Below are 16559 nucleotides of genomic sequence, written 5' to 3'. Positions count from 1 at the left end.
TGGTCGGTTCAGTTCCCTGCCAGGCCAACCACCACGGCAGCTCCCCTGACCGTATGGGTCCCAGCAGCTGTGAGCCAGGAGCAAGGGCGCCGCCCAGGACGGGTCTGCAGGGCGGTCACTCAATGCCCACAGCCGCCTGCCGGGCGGGGGTGGGGTCTGCCTAGGGAGCACGCTCCCCCACTTACCCTCAATGGTCTCTGCTCTCCGCACACATCTAGCCTCCCCTCTGGCTGCCCCCTGACTCCCAGCAGATCACCTTGCCTCCTGCTTCAGAAGGAACGAGTAACTGTCACCCCAAAGAAACTCGCTCACCCATCTGCACTCACCCTGCATGTGTCCCTCCTCGGCAGGGGCTCCTGTGGTAGTTTTTCTCAATACGTTTATTTTACGTATATCTATAACTTGATTAAAAAGATGGCATGCTGTAGGTGTTCTCCTGGAGCTTACTTTTTTCACTTAATAGGCATTGCTAAGACGCATCCATGTTGTTGCACGGACCTGCAGTTCATTCGTTTTAACTGCTCTGAAATGTTCCATGTGTGAAAATGCCACACAGGCATGATAAAACAGGATTCAGGATGGTGCTTACTTTCAGTGGGGCGAGGCCAAGGGCAGGATGGGGAAGGACTACGTTGTAAGCTATTGTCAGTAGGCTAGTTCTTACGTTGGGTGATAGTTTCACAATTGTTTCTTATAATATTAATTTTAATAAATAAATATCTCCAATATATATGTACCTAAGATGAGAATGTGCTATGAACTAAGACATACAATTAATAATATTACATAATTACTGTGACATAATCTTTTATAAGTATATTAACTATAATCCTTGTATATGCTATTATGTATATGTATGTATACATAATATGTAATATATAATATGTAACATGTATGCTATATGCTTATAAATAAAACATGTTCTATATACCATTGTTATGTATTATACAATAAATAACATACTATATTATTTTATAGGACATAGTTAATCTTTAGTAACATAAAAACTATATTATCATAAATAATGATAATAAATTAAAGCACCCCCCACCCCTGTGATGCTGCCCCAGCTGTCACCGTTCTTCCTTTCCTTTTCAGAATCAAAGGTCTGCACAGCGTTGCCATCCTCCCTATCTGCATTTCCCTATCTGGAACCTTCCTCCTCATTCCATCCCATTCTGGCTTCTGATCATCCCTCTGAAGCAGGTCTTGCCAAGGTCACCAATGGCCTCCATGTCACTGAATTCAATGGCACATTCAGGCCTGCCTGTCACCAGCTTCTGTCACTGCTAACGACTCCCACTTTCTCAGCATGTTCTTCCCCTGGAGCCCACGGGCCACACTCTTTTGCTTCCCTCCTACCACACCAGCTGCTCCTTCTCAGCCTCCTTTACCAGGTCACCCTTCTCCGCCATGGCTTGGGGCCTCCTCAAAACCTCATCTAAGGCTCTTTTCTTACTCTCTCTCTTCATCCATTTCCTTGTCCTCATCTGTCCCCCAAGCTGGGTCATTGGTCATTGGTGATATCTCCAGCCAGACGTCTCCTTTGAGCTCTAGATTCAAACATCTGGCAGCTCTACTTGGCTATCTTAGCACTCTGCAACACAGCATGCCAACACAAAGCTCATGCCGTCCTCCAGCCCGATCCTTCTCCAGTTCTCCCTGTCTCAGCATGGGCAAATGACCCAGCTGGGCCAGTGATGGCCACCCCCAGCTCTAGAAAGTGGCCCCAGAATGGGCACCTCAGCATGGGCTGAGTGGGACCAGACCAATCAGAGCCCTTCCCCAGGATTTTTCTGTGCATCTCAAGGAGCATACTCCCTTGGATTATGAAACTGATGGGATATGAGATGGTGGGTCCTGGAGAAAACCTGTCTGCAGCAGAGATAATGATGAGTCTAGGCAAAAGTTGAGTCCCAGGGTTTTAAGGGCTGGGTCCAGTCCCCACGGCTCCTGCCCCTATTCCTGCACTACTTCCTTTGGTTTGTTGAGCACCTCTCTATCTATCCAGTAAACCAAACTTTTTGTTTATGCTAGTTCTGTTAAGATCGAGGGGGCACTTACAGAATGAAGAGGCCAAGACCTTATAAGTTCTCCCTGCGTCTTGATCATTAAGGTAGACTAACCCTTTTAACCTAGGTCTATTGGCTGGCAAGAATGAGCAGACTTCTAAGGGAGTGTGGCTGGTGTCCTGGGCCCAGCAAAGCCCTAGGAGCTGGTGGGGGCTGAGGCTGGATGCTCCACTGGACCCAGTTCCCCCAGCCTCTGTTCCCTTTTGGGAACAAGTGGCTGCCTCAAAGCTTGATCCCTGCGGGGATTGGGCCAATGTTGGAGAACCACTCATCTGTAGACAAGCATCCCTCAGACCATGTGGGATCCATTTCCACAGCCATGCAAGCCTTGGTGACAGTCACAATGGCAGAAATGGGTTCATGTTACTCTCTGGTTATCTTCCTAGTATTTGAATGCCACACTTCAGACCCAATCCCCCAAGCCTGGGTGTTAGGACAATTCTAGAGGCAGCTGGGGGAGGCCTCAAGAGGGGAATGCTGGTCTCTCTGTCAAAATGGTCCCATGTAGACTGAACGATGAATGGGAAGAAATTAGGAGACATGATGACATGTCTCCTAGGCTGAGCTGTGGGTCATGGGTGATGTTTATAGATGACACAGGGAGGCTGCAGGCCCAAGCTGGTGGCCAGGTCAGCAGATGCCACTCCTGCTGGGGGCACCAATGAGCATGGAGAGGCAGAGGCCGGGGTTAGCGGCCGCCAGTGTTCTCCCAGAAGGAGCCTGTGTTTGCGAGATGCCTGAAGGATAAGATGAAGGTGCCTCCCTACGCGTCACCAGGAAGTAATCACCCGAAAATGCAATCTGTGGAAAATAAGCTATAATCCTGAGCCGGATCACCTCTGGGTGATCTGATAAAGTCAGGTTTCTGGCCCTACAAAGGGGAGAGGCAGATGGGTAGTGAACTCACCAACAATCCAGTGCTGTTTCCTGTCTGTATTCACCACGTTTCAGTAGCCGAGAGCGAGAGGGAGGCAATGGGAGTGCTTTCGACGCCAGGAGAGGGTTCCTGTCTCACTGCATTTGGGAGTCACCGGAAGGAGCTCATGCAGTGTTTAGATCCAGGCAAGGCTAAAGACAGCTTGGTTTCTTTCAGCCCTCATTAGCCTGGTAAACCAAGCAGCCACCTTAGGCCAGATCTTGTCAAGTATTCTTTGTCTTCCCTTGTTAAAACACTTCTCACCCAAGCCCGTGGTGAGTATTCATTTTACGGTTAATGGGAATATGGATATTGTATTGCCTTCCTGGCCCTTCCCTAGGACTCTGGGCAGCGATACTGGCCTTAGATCTGAGCAAGAGGGGCCCGGGCCCCGAGTCCGGCACTACAGAGGGTCCTGCCCTGACACTTTGTCTAGCCGCACCCTCCGTGGGGGTGGAGCCAGCAGGGCCAAGGCGACGAGCCCGCCTGGTGCTACCCCATGCTCTTGCTATCCAGGACCCCAGAATGCCCTGCCCTAGTGTCTGCACACGTTCTTTACAGAGTTCATATCCCCCAAGGACTCACAGTGTGGCCAGAGGGCATCTGTTTGCTTGGGGGGTTATGGACAGAGCCTGGACATGAGGTCCAGGTGTCCACACGTGTGTCTACAAGGCCACCTTGTGGCAAGGGATGGATCCAGCTTTGGAAAAGAAGGGTAACAGGCCTCAGGCTAATAGAGACTGGGGGAGTAGCTCACTACCATTTTCCTCTGCAGAATTCCAATTCTGAGAGTTCTAAATTTGAACCTGGCCTTCGACCTCATTATGAGTGTATATTTGTAAAGGTAGGAGAATAGAACATATTTAACTTAAAATGTTTAGCTTGATTTAAAACTTTCCAGTGTTTATAGTAGGAGAGCTTCCACGTATACTCTGGGCCTGCACTTCCTAAAGGCCAGAGTGCTTATGTTGGTCAGGGGTGACCTTTGTGATGGGCTGAGGCGGTAGAGGCAAAGATCCACCTCGAGAGAGGAGAGACTCCTGCTGGCTAAGGCAGGATCTTTTGAGCAGATAAAACAATGGAAGCTGAGATAATCAATTTTAAATTCATTTAGAACGAAGCCAAGGGTGAGTAAGAGAGAGAGAGGGAGAGTCTGTGCATGTGTTTGTGTGCATGTGCATGCATTAATTATAAGAATAGTAGAAGCTGACCTTTAGAATCCCGAAGGAGTGAAAATTTTATGGTATCCTTCACTGTACAATCAAAAATTAAAACAATTTTAACTCACCCAAAACTAGTCCCCCCAATTCTGATTTTCCATACTGATTATTTCCTCATTTTGCAGAAGAGGGAACAGAAGTTTAGAGATGTTAAGGGGCTTATCCAAGGGCACAGGATCAGGATTCAGCCCAAGCACTATCGTTCGTGGCCTCTAGGTCACGAGAAAACAGACCTCAGTGAGCTGGGGTCAGTGGGCAGGCTCCCCAAAAGATGGGCACTCTGGGAACCAGGCAGAGTACTGGATGTTAGGAAAGTGTTAAGGGCTGCTCAGAAATCAGGTTCTTAAGTCTTAGATAAGTCAGGAGGCTCACTGCTCATCCTTGACCCTTTTGCTGGTGACAAAGAGGCCGAGTTCTATGACAGAACTGCTAGGGTCTATCTGCCAGAAAATGGGAGTACCGCTGGGCAGGTTGCTGCAAAGTGGAAGCAGAGAAAGGAAATGTCGCCTCCTGGTGGTCATCTTTAGTAGCGGCAGTAAGAGGTATTTGTCTTAGCTTTGGGGTGGGTGGTTAAGACGAGGAAGCTTTCTTGTGCCCTCCTGGATGATCATTTTCAGGTGTCTTAAACGTCATTCTTTCATGTATTTTACCCATTTTGGGGGTGCTTTAGGCAGGATGGTAAATATGGTCTCTGTTACTCCATCTTAGCTGGATTCCTATTGATTTTTTTATTGTTATTTTTCTGTTCAGTGATTTGGAAGCTATGTCTTAATGAAAATTATCTTTACATTTTTATAAATCATCTCTATGTTTACAACTTTATATGTAAGTGAACCATTATTCCTATAGTAACAATTTGAAAAATGAACTGATCTATTACATCCCTCTCATCAGTTATGGTAAGTGTAGCATCGTCTACCTCTCTGCTGACCCAAATGTGTGTGTGTATACCAGTAACTACTTCTTAAACAATTGCCTTAGGTTTGTTGAATTAATAATGAAAAACTATAGACCTAGCTGTAAATTTATGTGCTTTAGTTGCTCACTACCATTTTTTAATTCTCCATTCTTGAGTTATTTACTTATATTGATTTCCCAATCAACCAGATACTTGATTGGCTAATTTTTTTCAAGTGGTGGGCTTGGGATTCTTACATATCTAAACATATCTTTATGTTCTCCCCATTCATCAACAATATGGAACCTGCCATTGACTGTCTATGCCTCATTTTAAAATATGGCATTGTTTTTCATCACCAGTAAATGTTTTCTTGATTTGAAGTACTCCCTTTTCATGACTGGCTGGTGTTTTCTGATAAATGGATATTAACAGAGATTTTCTTAACCTCCCTGCTGCTTCTTGCAGTAACTCTGCTCCATTGAGGAGCAGGTCTTCCAACCTCTCAGACGGGTCTCCTGCTTTTGAACTATTAAATCTTTACCACATTATTTTTCTCCGTGCTTATTCTTGACAGAGTGAGCTCTCAGATTAAATGTGGTTCCTGTCAGAGATGTGTGGATCCATGTCCAAAGTCCCAAAGGAAGAGAAGAGGAAAGATTTCTATTTCCAATGGTTACGTTTTGTTCGATTAGAGAGTAGTCGTGTGGTGGCAGCAGCATCCCCAAGGACTTGGCTGAAAGTCCCCATCGGCATATTAGGATAGCCAGCGCGAAGCATCCCCCTCCCTGCCTCCTGACTTAGAGCTTGCGAGCCCGGTTCCACAGCGTGAACCCCGGCACCTCGCCAACGCTCTCAGGTCGGGCCTGGAGCCCACCGGCCTCCCCCCATGTCCCGGCCCCGCCTCACTGCCGCCCCAGCCTTTCTGCTTCCTGGCCAGGCGGTGCTCCTTCCATGCGCAGGGAACTGCGGGTCGCGGGGCCCTAGGCCTTCTCTCCCACGAAGCATACTCTGAAGAAAGCCCTCAGCAGTTCTGGAAGGTAGAGGGCGTTCTGCTCCCGTGTTTGTGGGACCCGGTTCTGCAGTGGGCCTTTCGGAGGTGTGGAGGAAGAGCTCCCCTTGAGGGTTTGCACCGCCACCTTCCACAGCAGCAAGCTCTGTGGGGTGGTGTCAGCACGCTGACCGTGCTCCTTGGCGGGAGCCAAGCTCACCGCAGAGACATTAGAGCTGTCGTGGTGTGGGGGGGGGGGGCGGGGGTGTCCCCGTGGTGATCTCAGGAGAGAAGACACTGACGGCCTTGGGGCAGGGCTGGCCTGGGTCCGCAGGAGCCCGTGGGAGCCTCTGGGTACCTGGGTGTAGAGGCAGCACTGGGGACACAGGCCCCCCAGGAAGCAGCAGGCCCAGAAGTAATGATGGAGACTGTTTTGGGGGGATTTGCTCAGGACAAAAGCAAATTGGGAAGAGCAAGGCCTTGCTTAGCTAGAAGACCTCAGTTTGAATTTGGGCTTCAGCACATACTAACCTGTGGCCCATGAAAACCTCATTTCAGAGCCGGTTTCCTCATCTATAAAGTGGGTAATAATAGGACCTCCCTTTGGGTTTTATGGGGTTCAAATGAGGTGCTATGTGTGAGACACAATGCCTGACCTATGTGTGCAGATGCTCAACGACTCCTGGGCTCCTTATTTGAGTAAAGAGGAGCAATGGGCTTTTTCCTCTTCTTTTTCTTCCCTACTATCTTCATTCCCCTTTCACGCTCTGGCGGGACCTCTTAGCTCTCCCCAGCCTGCTGATTCTGGCCTGACACCTCCTTCCAGTCCAGCCGGTGAATCTGCTTCCCCGTGGGGACCATCCACATTTGTTTTTACAATCCCCCTCCCCTCCCCCAACCCATCTAAACTGCTCTCCCTCCATGAGCTGTTTGCAAATCCACAGGGCTTTTCCCTTCTCAGAGGTCTACAGCATTCTGTCACCTCCCTCCCCATCAGAACTCAATTAGTCATATGTTAGCTTTCCATGTGTGAGGAATGGTTTCAAAGGTAAGAGTTTCCTGTGTGGTTGGAGGTTTCCATACAAGGACCCCCCTCTCTGGCTTCTGCTCCCCTGGGAGCAGGGAGAGCTGGGTGGCCGACAGAGATGGGTCACACACCAGGAAGCCAAGCACGGTAGATTTACTAGGGTAATATCCGTAGGGGAGATAACAGCACATACATACAGAAATCCACGGGCAGAGATACCACCCGGCACCACAAACACCAAAGCAGCAGGGGAGTGGGGGGCCTCAGGAAGTGGCTTTGGAAAGTTCTCTTGAAAATCCAAGGGCAGCTTTGGTGCTCAGAGATTCAAACAGAAAACTATACAAAACCAACCCATAAATATATATATATATTATATATGTGTGTGTGTATATATATATATATATAAATTTGCAAAATAAAAGCCCAAGAAACTAATCATCAATCTGCACATCAGTGGCTCAAAAAGTGTTAGCGTAGAGAAAGGCAAAACCGTTTGTGGGGATGATGCATGATCCAGGGGGCTGGCATTTCCGTAGCAGAAAGAGTATTTACATGGAACCCCTATTTGAGACTTCACAATACTAGGAAAAGCTATACACAGACAATGCATGTACAGGGAAGACGATTGTCAGACACAGACATTTCACTGAAACCATCCACAGCTTTAGAGGACACGGCACTCTCTATCTAGACCCCTGCATACCCAGCCAGGTGAGCCCAGGCCTCGGACCCTCTCCCCACGCGAGTCTTCCTGGGAGAGGGAGGAACACAGCGCCAGACTCGGCAGCTGGAGCATGGATGGCAGGAATTTAAAGGTGGACTAGACCATGGAGATCAAGCTGTCACCCAGAAGGCAGGCCCAATAGGCACAAGGTGGGCCTGAAGTGTGGGGGCAGGGATCCCCAAAATATAGTCTCATTTTATAAGAGCTTTGATGTATTTAAATTGGCCCCTCCGTCCTTGGCCAACGGTCTTCCTCCTTCTGATTCATTTAAAAAGGGAAGATCTAAAAGTTGTATGAGATGATCTGTTGGAGGGGAGAAGAGTTTGGGAGTTTTCTACAGTTCTTCTCCCACCACCCCAAACCCCCACGTTTTCTCTAAGCTACTTAGAGGTTGGGGACTTGCCACATTGCAGATGGCCTCATCCTGCTCCTCGGGAACAGTGGGTGGGAAGAGAGCTGAGGAGCCACCACACCAGGAAAGCTAGGGAGGCTCGGCCTCTGGCCACACCTGCATCCCCTGTGTCAGTGACTATAACCATTTCTCCTCCATCTTCAGGCCCAATTCCTCATAGCGATGACCCAACTTTTGGGGTCATCTTGAAGGCAAATGGCACCAAACACCGATTTGGCAAAACCCAAGTACAAACCAATACAAACCATCACTTCTGTATTTTTAAGAAAACCCTCAACTGGAGATTCTAATTGTTCCTAAAAAGAGAAGCCTATCTACATAAAATGAGGAAAGAAGATTTCTCCACTAAAGAAGGACACCGCACCTGAAATGCCCACATTGATTCCTGGGTGAGGGTGGCTTCTCACGGCGAGACGCTCAAGAGGGTTGAGTGTGCCCTGGTTATGGGGCTCCACGTGTGCTCTTTTATTTCTGGCAAAAAGTAAGCCACATCCAAGTGGGTAGGTTGGCTAGACAGGGCATTGGGAAGTCATCACTCTACCGTGTCTGCATTCTCATACTGAGACACAAGTGAAACTGCAACAGATAAATAACTGATGAGCGTATTTCTTCAGAGTCTCTTCAGGCCTCTGGCTTTTCATATTCAATTGTCCCTTTTGGAACAGATGGGGAACAACTGTGGGGTGCCTTGTCCTTTCTGTGGGAATTGGAGAGCATGGGTTTACCTCCTCCCTAATTTCTTCTCAGACCCTCTCAACGTTATTGTCTTTGAGTTTGCTTAGACTCAAGTGGTAAGAGAAGATATAAGAACTGTTGCCTCTACGCTCAGAGAGTCAACAGCAGCTCTAGCAACCACTTCAAGGGCTTCTGCTGACCTGCGTAAGGAAAAGGAGTAAGGACTTGAGCAAAAGATGGCCTCCACAGGCTGATGGTAGGCTATGTGTCTATCTACCCCTATGCATATGTCCCTCGAAAAATCCAAACTTCTTTTTGATCTTTTCGGCTTTCAGAAGGGAATCATGCTGTTGGGGGAATGGTTCTTTCAAATCCATGGTAATCAGAGAAGTGGCCTGTTAAGGACAGCGGTAGCCCTGTTATGACGGTGCTAAATGACATCTGAATGACTGCCTTGCCACATTCAGTGCATCAGACGCTGGGAGAAGATTCAAGGCAGTATACATAAATTCATAGTATGAGAGCAATGCTTTCCAGTGGGGTTCTTATAGACCAGGGTCCTCATCCAAATCCCTGCAAGTCCCTTAAGAAGAACTTTTCTATCTGCAGAGGAAGAACCCCATTTTCATTACAGGACTGCTGAGGGAAACTATCTTTTTAAAAGATTTATTTATTTGAGAGAGAGAGAGAGCACAAGTGGGAGGGGCAGAGGGAGAGGAAGAGAGAATCTCAAGCCAACTCTGCGCTGAGCGTGGAACCCAATCCAGAACCCTGAGATCATGACGTGAGCCGAAACCAAGAGTCAGATGCTTAACCGACTGCGCCACCCAGGCGCCCCTTGGGGGAGGTTATTTTTATGTGTGTAACCTAGCCGAAGTTGGACAGTTACTTGGGTCACTACAGGCCAGGAAGCTCTCATGGAGCACAGATCTGTGCTAGAGGCTTGCCCTTGACAAAGGTTTTTGCAAAGTTTGAGAAAGGTCACATGGTGTGGACGGTTCTCCCACATCACTTCTGGGTGCCAGCCACTAGTGCACGGAAAGTCACTGGAACCAAGTTGTCCCTCTGTAACTGTCTCTCCTTCTGCCTCCCATCCCGCCCCATGGAAAGAGCCTCCAAATGGCCCCCCTGCCCAGCTCAGCCATCCGTCACACTGCAGACTGGCTCACATGTTCTCATCCCTTTCTGCGGCATATCCAAGTACAGCGGCTTCACTAGAAATGACCCTCCAACCTACCACTCTGAGCTCTCCATAGAGACATCTTCTCCAGACAGACACTGGTCAAAATTCTCAGCCAACTTTTATCCAGATCCAAAGAAAACGCCCCATCCTCTCCCTAAAAGCCTATGGCTTTTTTGGACAGCACGTCTCTTGCAACAGCATCCAGTGCACCACCTTGAACCTGGTGCTAAGCGTACCACTGCCGACAGGTACGGGAGAGCAAGAAATGGGCAGAGGGCCTCACAGCTCCCGCAGCGGTTCTGCAGCGAGACGAAACAGACCTGGAAACGGCACCAAGCATTAGCTCTTTGAATGCTTCCCTCTCCTTGTTGAAAATCTTTCCTAAGATGCCTTATCCAAAGACCGTTAGGGAAGCCAAATTCTGTGCCGGAAGCATGCTATTTGCTCTAAGGAAAACGTGGTGTAAGGCAGGCCACCAGGCATGTTTCAGTGCTGACATTTCAGAAGGGCCTCATTAGATCTCCTGGGCTTTCACCGTACTCCTCTCCAGGTCATTCTCCAGCCACCAAACGGATTTTTGTAAAATTCAAGCTTGATCGTGACACCCTGATGTAAGCCATCAGCAGGTCCAAACCCCCTTCAGGATAAAATCTAGTTGCACACTTCTATAGGTTTCTCTCTGACCCAGCCCTGCTCACCTATGAAACAAAGCCCCTGCCCCCCTTACACGTTATGTTCTGGCGTTTCTGCATGACTCAGTGGGCCTGTTGTGGAGTTTTGTGCTTCCGTGCCTTTGCACACGCTCTTCCCTCAGCACGAATATCCCACCGACACTTGTCTTCCTGGAGAATTCCTCTTTGTCTGAAAACCTAACTCAATCATCACATCTTTCAGGAAAGTTTCTCTGGTCCAGAAGACAATAAATCATTACTTCCTTATGTCCCCTCTGCCCCCTTGCCCTTTCCGTAACTCGTCTACAAGCCTCCTATACTTAAAAACTTCTGTGGGCAGGGACTATGTTCTGCCTTCAGACTTGACCCATGACCCAAGCTCATGGGGTTTTTTGTTGTGGTTGTTTTGTTCGAATGCATGAGGATGAACAAATGGATAAATATAAGGTGGACCCATGGCATAAATCCCAAGGATGATCCTCCAGCAAGACTCTGGCATTTTCACCTAAATGAGGCCTCACTGTTGTAAAGGGAATAAAGAGAGTTTGTTGAATGCGAAGAGTCAATCAACATCATCTCTGAGCTACAACCACTCAAGCATAAAAAGCTGCGTCAATGGTAATCCACTCCACTCTTCTCTTAACATTGCTGGCTGTTGATGATCCTAGCCACAATGAGTGGTTTCTTTTAATGACGACATAATGCCTGGTGCTTTGTGGGTGCTTAACAAATATTGTGAGGGATGAAGGAATGAATGTGAAATCTATTTTTTCAAAGAAGGCATCAAAGGATTGGCTCTTAAAGGCATTTCCCACAACATGGACTTTTTGTGAGGCATTGGATGCCCCTGACCATTGGGTTGCCCATCACAAGGCCCATCAGAAAGTAGAGCAGAGTGGGGGCTGGGGTAGCAGTTAGGAATCTGCTCTAGAGAGATGCAGTACTGGGTTCTCTTTAGTCATGTGTCAGCTTCTTTTCTTCTCAAGAAATAGCCCCACCCCCCAAATACTGTGGCCTAACCAGAAGGCTCCTGCCTCTCCTTTGTCAGAGGTCCACATTGGCCTCGCCACAATCCACATTTATCAGGAGCTTAACGTGCACTCATGAGGGAGAACACAGGTAGTTTCCTGCCTTCATTTCAAATGCTGACATTACACAGTGGAGACCAATCACAGAAATGGGTCCTGGACTAAATTAGCCCCCGGCCTTGGGGATTTCAAGTTTTCTAATCATCGTAACTGTTAAGAACAAAGGCTCTGGACTCTGACTCAGGGGTCAAATCCAGGCTCTGGATCTTTCTAGCCAAGTCATCTGGAGCAAGTCGATTGTCCTTTTGGGGCTCAGTTTTCTTACCGATAAAATGGGAATATCTTACCCACATCACAAGATTATCATGACAGTCAAAGGGTGTAACACATGGAAAGCCTGCACAGTGTCTATATATAGAAAGTAAGTGCTCAAAAGTGGAAAACTGTGATTAAGAACTTTCAAAAGTACTTTCACAATAATCAGGACAAAAAGGAAAAATACTCTTTGAAGACACTGTGCTATAAAGAGAATGGATTGTCTATTTTTTAGGAGCCAACAATGCTCATTATTTGATGTCCCGTGGAAGAATATGAAAAGATAGTGCTGGCATTTACAACAGCAGCTGTGGCTCTTACTAGGCCCCAAGGTGGACAGATAGTGGCGGGGCAAGGACACTCAAGTTGATTTTTCTGATAGCTGATCCAAGGAATGAATCTCAAGGGCTCATCTCATTCTCCTCTGCTGGACCCAGAGTGACTGAGTCAGAATCCAAAGGAGCCAAAGTCAAGGTGCCAAGAATAAGATGCCAGTTCCAGTCTGTGAGCCAGTGCTTCCAGGTTTGAAGGAAGGTCAGGGGACACCTGACCACCACATAGGAGTGAAATGGGTACAGCCACATTGCTCCATGTATCATGCAAAGCTAGAAAGGCATAGCATTTCCTGTGTTGTTTTGATCCTCCTTGTACAACCCAAAGCCAACAGAGGATCTAAATTTCCCCAAATTTCTGCCCTGAGCATGAGACAACTTTTCTCTAAGCTAAATTTGGTTTGTTTTGAAGCGCCTGAGATGCACAATTCAAATGGGCCAAGTTCCTGGCTTCTTGTATTGATTAAATGATTCCCAATCCTGTGGCTGACTGGGCTTGCCCTTATGTCTGCCCGCTCTTACAATTCTTCATCCATCCGTCATTCAGGAGGTTCCATGAAGAAAGCTCAGGGTTAGTGGTTGGGGAAGCACAAGCTAAGCCATCAGACCTTGGGAACAAAGATAAACTTCTGGTGTAGGGGACAGGGCAATTTATCTGGTTACTGAGAGCAGCAGGGCGGGGACCCTATGGAAAAGAGAGATTTCTAAACTGTGACAGCTCCATTAGCAGGAGATTGGATTCCTGCAAGGAAAAGGACCTTGCTCAGGGGAAGTCTGAACCTGTCTGATTTGATCTGAGATTGTGAGGGCTTGCAGCCCACTCAGGCCTTCTGCCCTGGGCTCAGATCGGTGGACAGCATCCTCACAAAGGTGGCCCACAACTAGGCAGTGTTATGTAGTGGAAAGAGCACTGGACTGGGGGCCAGGAGACCCCAATTCTAGTGCAGGCTCTGCCACTAACTAGCTGTGTGACCTTGGGAAAGTCACCTGATTTCTCTGGGGCAATTGTAAAATGAGGGGTTGGTTGGGTAATCTCTAAGTTCCCCCTCAGAGTGTGATCCAGGGTCCTATTCTATCCCTCTTTGGCCCTGTGCTTCCAGGGACAGAGATGGGAGAAGGGAAGGGGTGGAGGGAGAGGGTGCAGATGGGAGCCCAAGGGTGCTACCAATCAGGACTCCACTTTCTCCTTCTTTTTGCTCTTTTTCAGGAAGGATGGGGTTCGGAATTTCTTCTTCTTTTTGGAGGGAGACTTGGAAGGTGAGCCCTCTGGGGACATGGGGCCGCTGGTGACCGACTCGGTTTTGTCCTTAGAGGTATCAACATCCGTGTCGGCATTGGTGGTCATCTGGCTTAAGCCTTTGCTGAGAATTTCCTCTGTGGTCTGCTCGTCCTCCCTCCCGTTGACCACCACTCCTTCTGGCTGTGTTGTTTCAGGCTCTGTGGTGGCTTTGCTTGTTTCTGTCTTCTTAGCACCTTCTAGAAAAAGATCAAGAGATATGACCCTTAAGATTTCCATCAGGTGAAAGTTTCCATATGGGGTTAACAGAACCATTTCTAGGCAATTCTATAAAAGAAACCTAGAGCAACAGGAGGGACAGACTGACATCGTAGGGGGAAAGGGTTAGGCAGGGTTCTCACCCAAACCCTGTACCCCCTTCCACACAGCCTGCTTTGGGAACAGGCCCTTGGCAAGTCTGTTACTCTGGGGTCTTGTCTACAAATGTAAACAGGTAATGATGTCCAAACGTGGCAGGGGGCCCAGCTAGGGCCCAGTTGAGAGCTTTTGTAGGACTAAATGAGGGGACAGACCCAGGTGAGGAGAGAGGCTATAGGAAGGAGGAGACCAGTAACACATACAACTCAGTGGAAGAATCTAAGAACTGTTGTAACCAGTTCAGTTTCACCAGTAAAAATATGGAAATTAAAGTTTTTTAAAGCTTTTATTTAAACTCCAGTTAGTTAACATGGAAATTACATGTTTTTATACCCATTTCATTTCCTATACCAGAGAGGAACTTTTGGAAAAATGGGGAATATCTCCCCAGTAGGCAGAGAGGGGAAGACAGAGGGAGAATGGAATTCCTTGAGTGATATGGACCCCATGTTTCCAAGATAAAAGGATTAACCAAAGGGGAAGATGGCTGGTTGGCCCGTTCTAGTGGTCACCTGAAGGGAACGTGTTTGGACTGCTGCCATATTCAAAGCCACAGCTGCTCAGACCAGAAACTAAGCTCCCCTACTGCCCTTTTTCCTCCTTCCCACTCTCTCCCCACCTCGCTTCCACTCAAGCTTTGAAATGCCTGGATGGGGAGGGAGGAGGGGAAATTATAAAACCACAGACTCTGAAAAGTAGAAAGGAATTTACAGATCATCTAGCTCAGCTCCTCCCCATTTTACAGAAATGAAAACTAAGTAGTGAAAGTGAGCAGATCTCAATCTCCTGACATCCAGTTTTTTGTTCTTTTCACTATGTGAAACAGAGAGGAGTGTGTGAATGTATGAGAACATGTTTGTATGTGTGAATTTGTAAGTGTGTGAATGTGGAGTGAGCTGTGTGAATAAGCATGGGAGTGTGGTGTATGAGTGTGTGGGTGGAGTGTATGAGTTGTGTTGAGTTTGTGTGTGGCCATATGAGTTTGTGAATTAGTGTGTGGGTGTGGTATGTGAGTGTTGGTGTGTGTGAGTGAGTTGTGTGAGTTGTGTGAGATCTCACACCACAAGAAGGCACTGGGCATGCTCCCCTCTATAGGAATGTGAGTAATGGGTGAAGTATGACTGGTCTGACTTACAGATGGAATGGGCAGGGAAAGAAGTTTTAGGAAAAAACTAGGGTTCTTGACAGGGGTAAAGACTGGAGAAATGTATGGTTACATGGAACATGGGACAGAGGGGTGTAAATTTGGGGAGAGTTAGAATGGGCTAGTTTGACTATGGGCAAACTCTGGTCTTTCCTAACTTCTGAAATTCTCTGGGCAAGTCAATGTCCTCTTCCAGACGACTCTTGAGGACTGTCTCTCTTTTAGTACCCAACACCTTGACCCCAGCTCCCATCCTTCTACTGCTTGGCCCATGTCCTATCATCATCCAGCTACTAAGTTCTCTAATGCCCTTTACTCCAATGGCCCACACTCCCCTCCCCTCCCACCATGTGTCCCCATGGTCATCACCTGGCAATAGTCTTGAAATCAATACACTCGTCTAAACACAACCTTCTTTCTGTCCATTCTCCTCTCCTCACATCACCTGCTAGTTGGCCTCATCAACACTCTGGTATGGCTCAAGCCTCTCCTGACATTTGACAATGATCTTGCCCTTCTCTAAATCTATTGCCAATATATCCATTTTACACTTTCATGTGTCATTTACCTTTTTTTTAAGAGGACATAGTTGGGTGTGGTCCCCTCCCACAATGAATCTGGTCTGGCTCCGTGGTTCATAGTAACCAACAGAATGATGAGAAACTGCCACCGAGCCAGCCTTAGGCTGAAGACTTAAGAAGGCCTAGAAGTTCCTGCTTTCAAAGTTTGGGGAGCCCTGAGCCACTATGTAATGAAGTCTGACTACCTTGATGGAAACATACATGGAGAGGCCCTACAACCACATAGACAGAGACAGAGAGACAGAGACCCAGCCATCCCAGTGTCCCAGCTGACCCCAGCCTTCCAGCTGTCCCTGCCAAGGCACCTGACATAAGAGCGCCATCTTGGAAGTTCCAGTTTAGTCAAGCTCCCAGATGACTGCAGCTGCAGCTGACTTGAATGGAACAGAACCATCCAGCTGAGGCTAGTCAACCCACAGAAAAACTAATTTCCATAAAACCAGCTCTTATTATACACCATGATTTAATAATTATCTACTGCTGCATAACAACCTCCACCCCCAAGTTTAGTGGCTTAAAACAGCAAGCCTGTATTCTCTCTCACAATCCCAAGAACATAGTACATAACGAGAACTAATAGATGGAAGCACAAGGCCCTTTTGTATTCATTTGCTCATTTTATCCCAATAACAATGCTATGACTTAGGATAGGGCAAGGATTCATGTTAGGCAGCCCCCCATTCTGCAGGGTTTTTAAGTGACTTATTTGAGATGGC

General features: G+C 47.6%; 1 protein-coding gene across 2 annotated transcripts in view; it reads right to left on the bottom strand.

The window, feature by feature from the left end:
- Positions 1 to 13632: 13632 nt before the first annotated feature.
- Positions 13633 to 16559, bottom strand: part of ADD2 (adducin 2) — a 45826-nt gene continuing 42899 nt past the window's right edge. Inside the window, exon 14 of one of the 2 annotated variants that reach the window (XM_021699101.1) lies at positions 13633 to 13940. In XM_021699101.1, coding sequence (XP_021554776.1) covers positions 13633 to 13940 — 308 coding nt within the window. The remainder of the gene's footprint in view (positions 13941 to 16559) is intronic. The other variant, XM_021699102.1, reaches the window with a different exon arrangement.

This window comes from Neomonachus schauinslandi, chromosome 10 (genome assembly GCF_002201575.2).
Source record: "Neomonachus schauinslandi chromosome 10, ASM220157v2, whole genome shotgun sequence".
In the NCBI taxonomy this organism is placed as follows: domain Eukaryota; kingdom Metazoa; phylum Chordata; class Mammalia; order Carnivora; family Phocidae; genus Neomonachus; species Neomonachus schauinslandi.
Note: the sequence above shows the minus strand (reverse complement) of the source record. Positions and strands in the feature narration are given on the sequence as shown.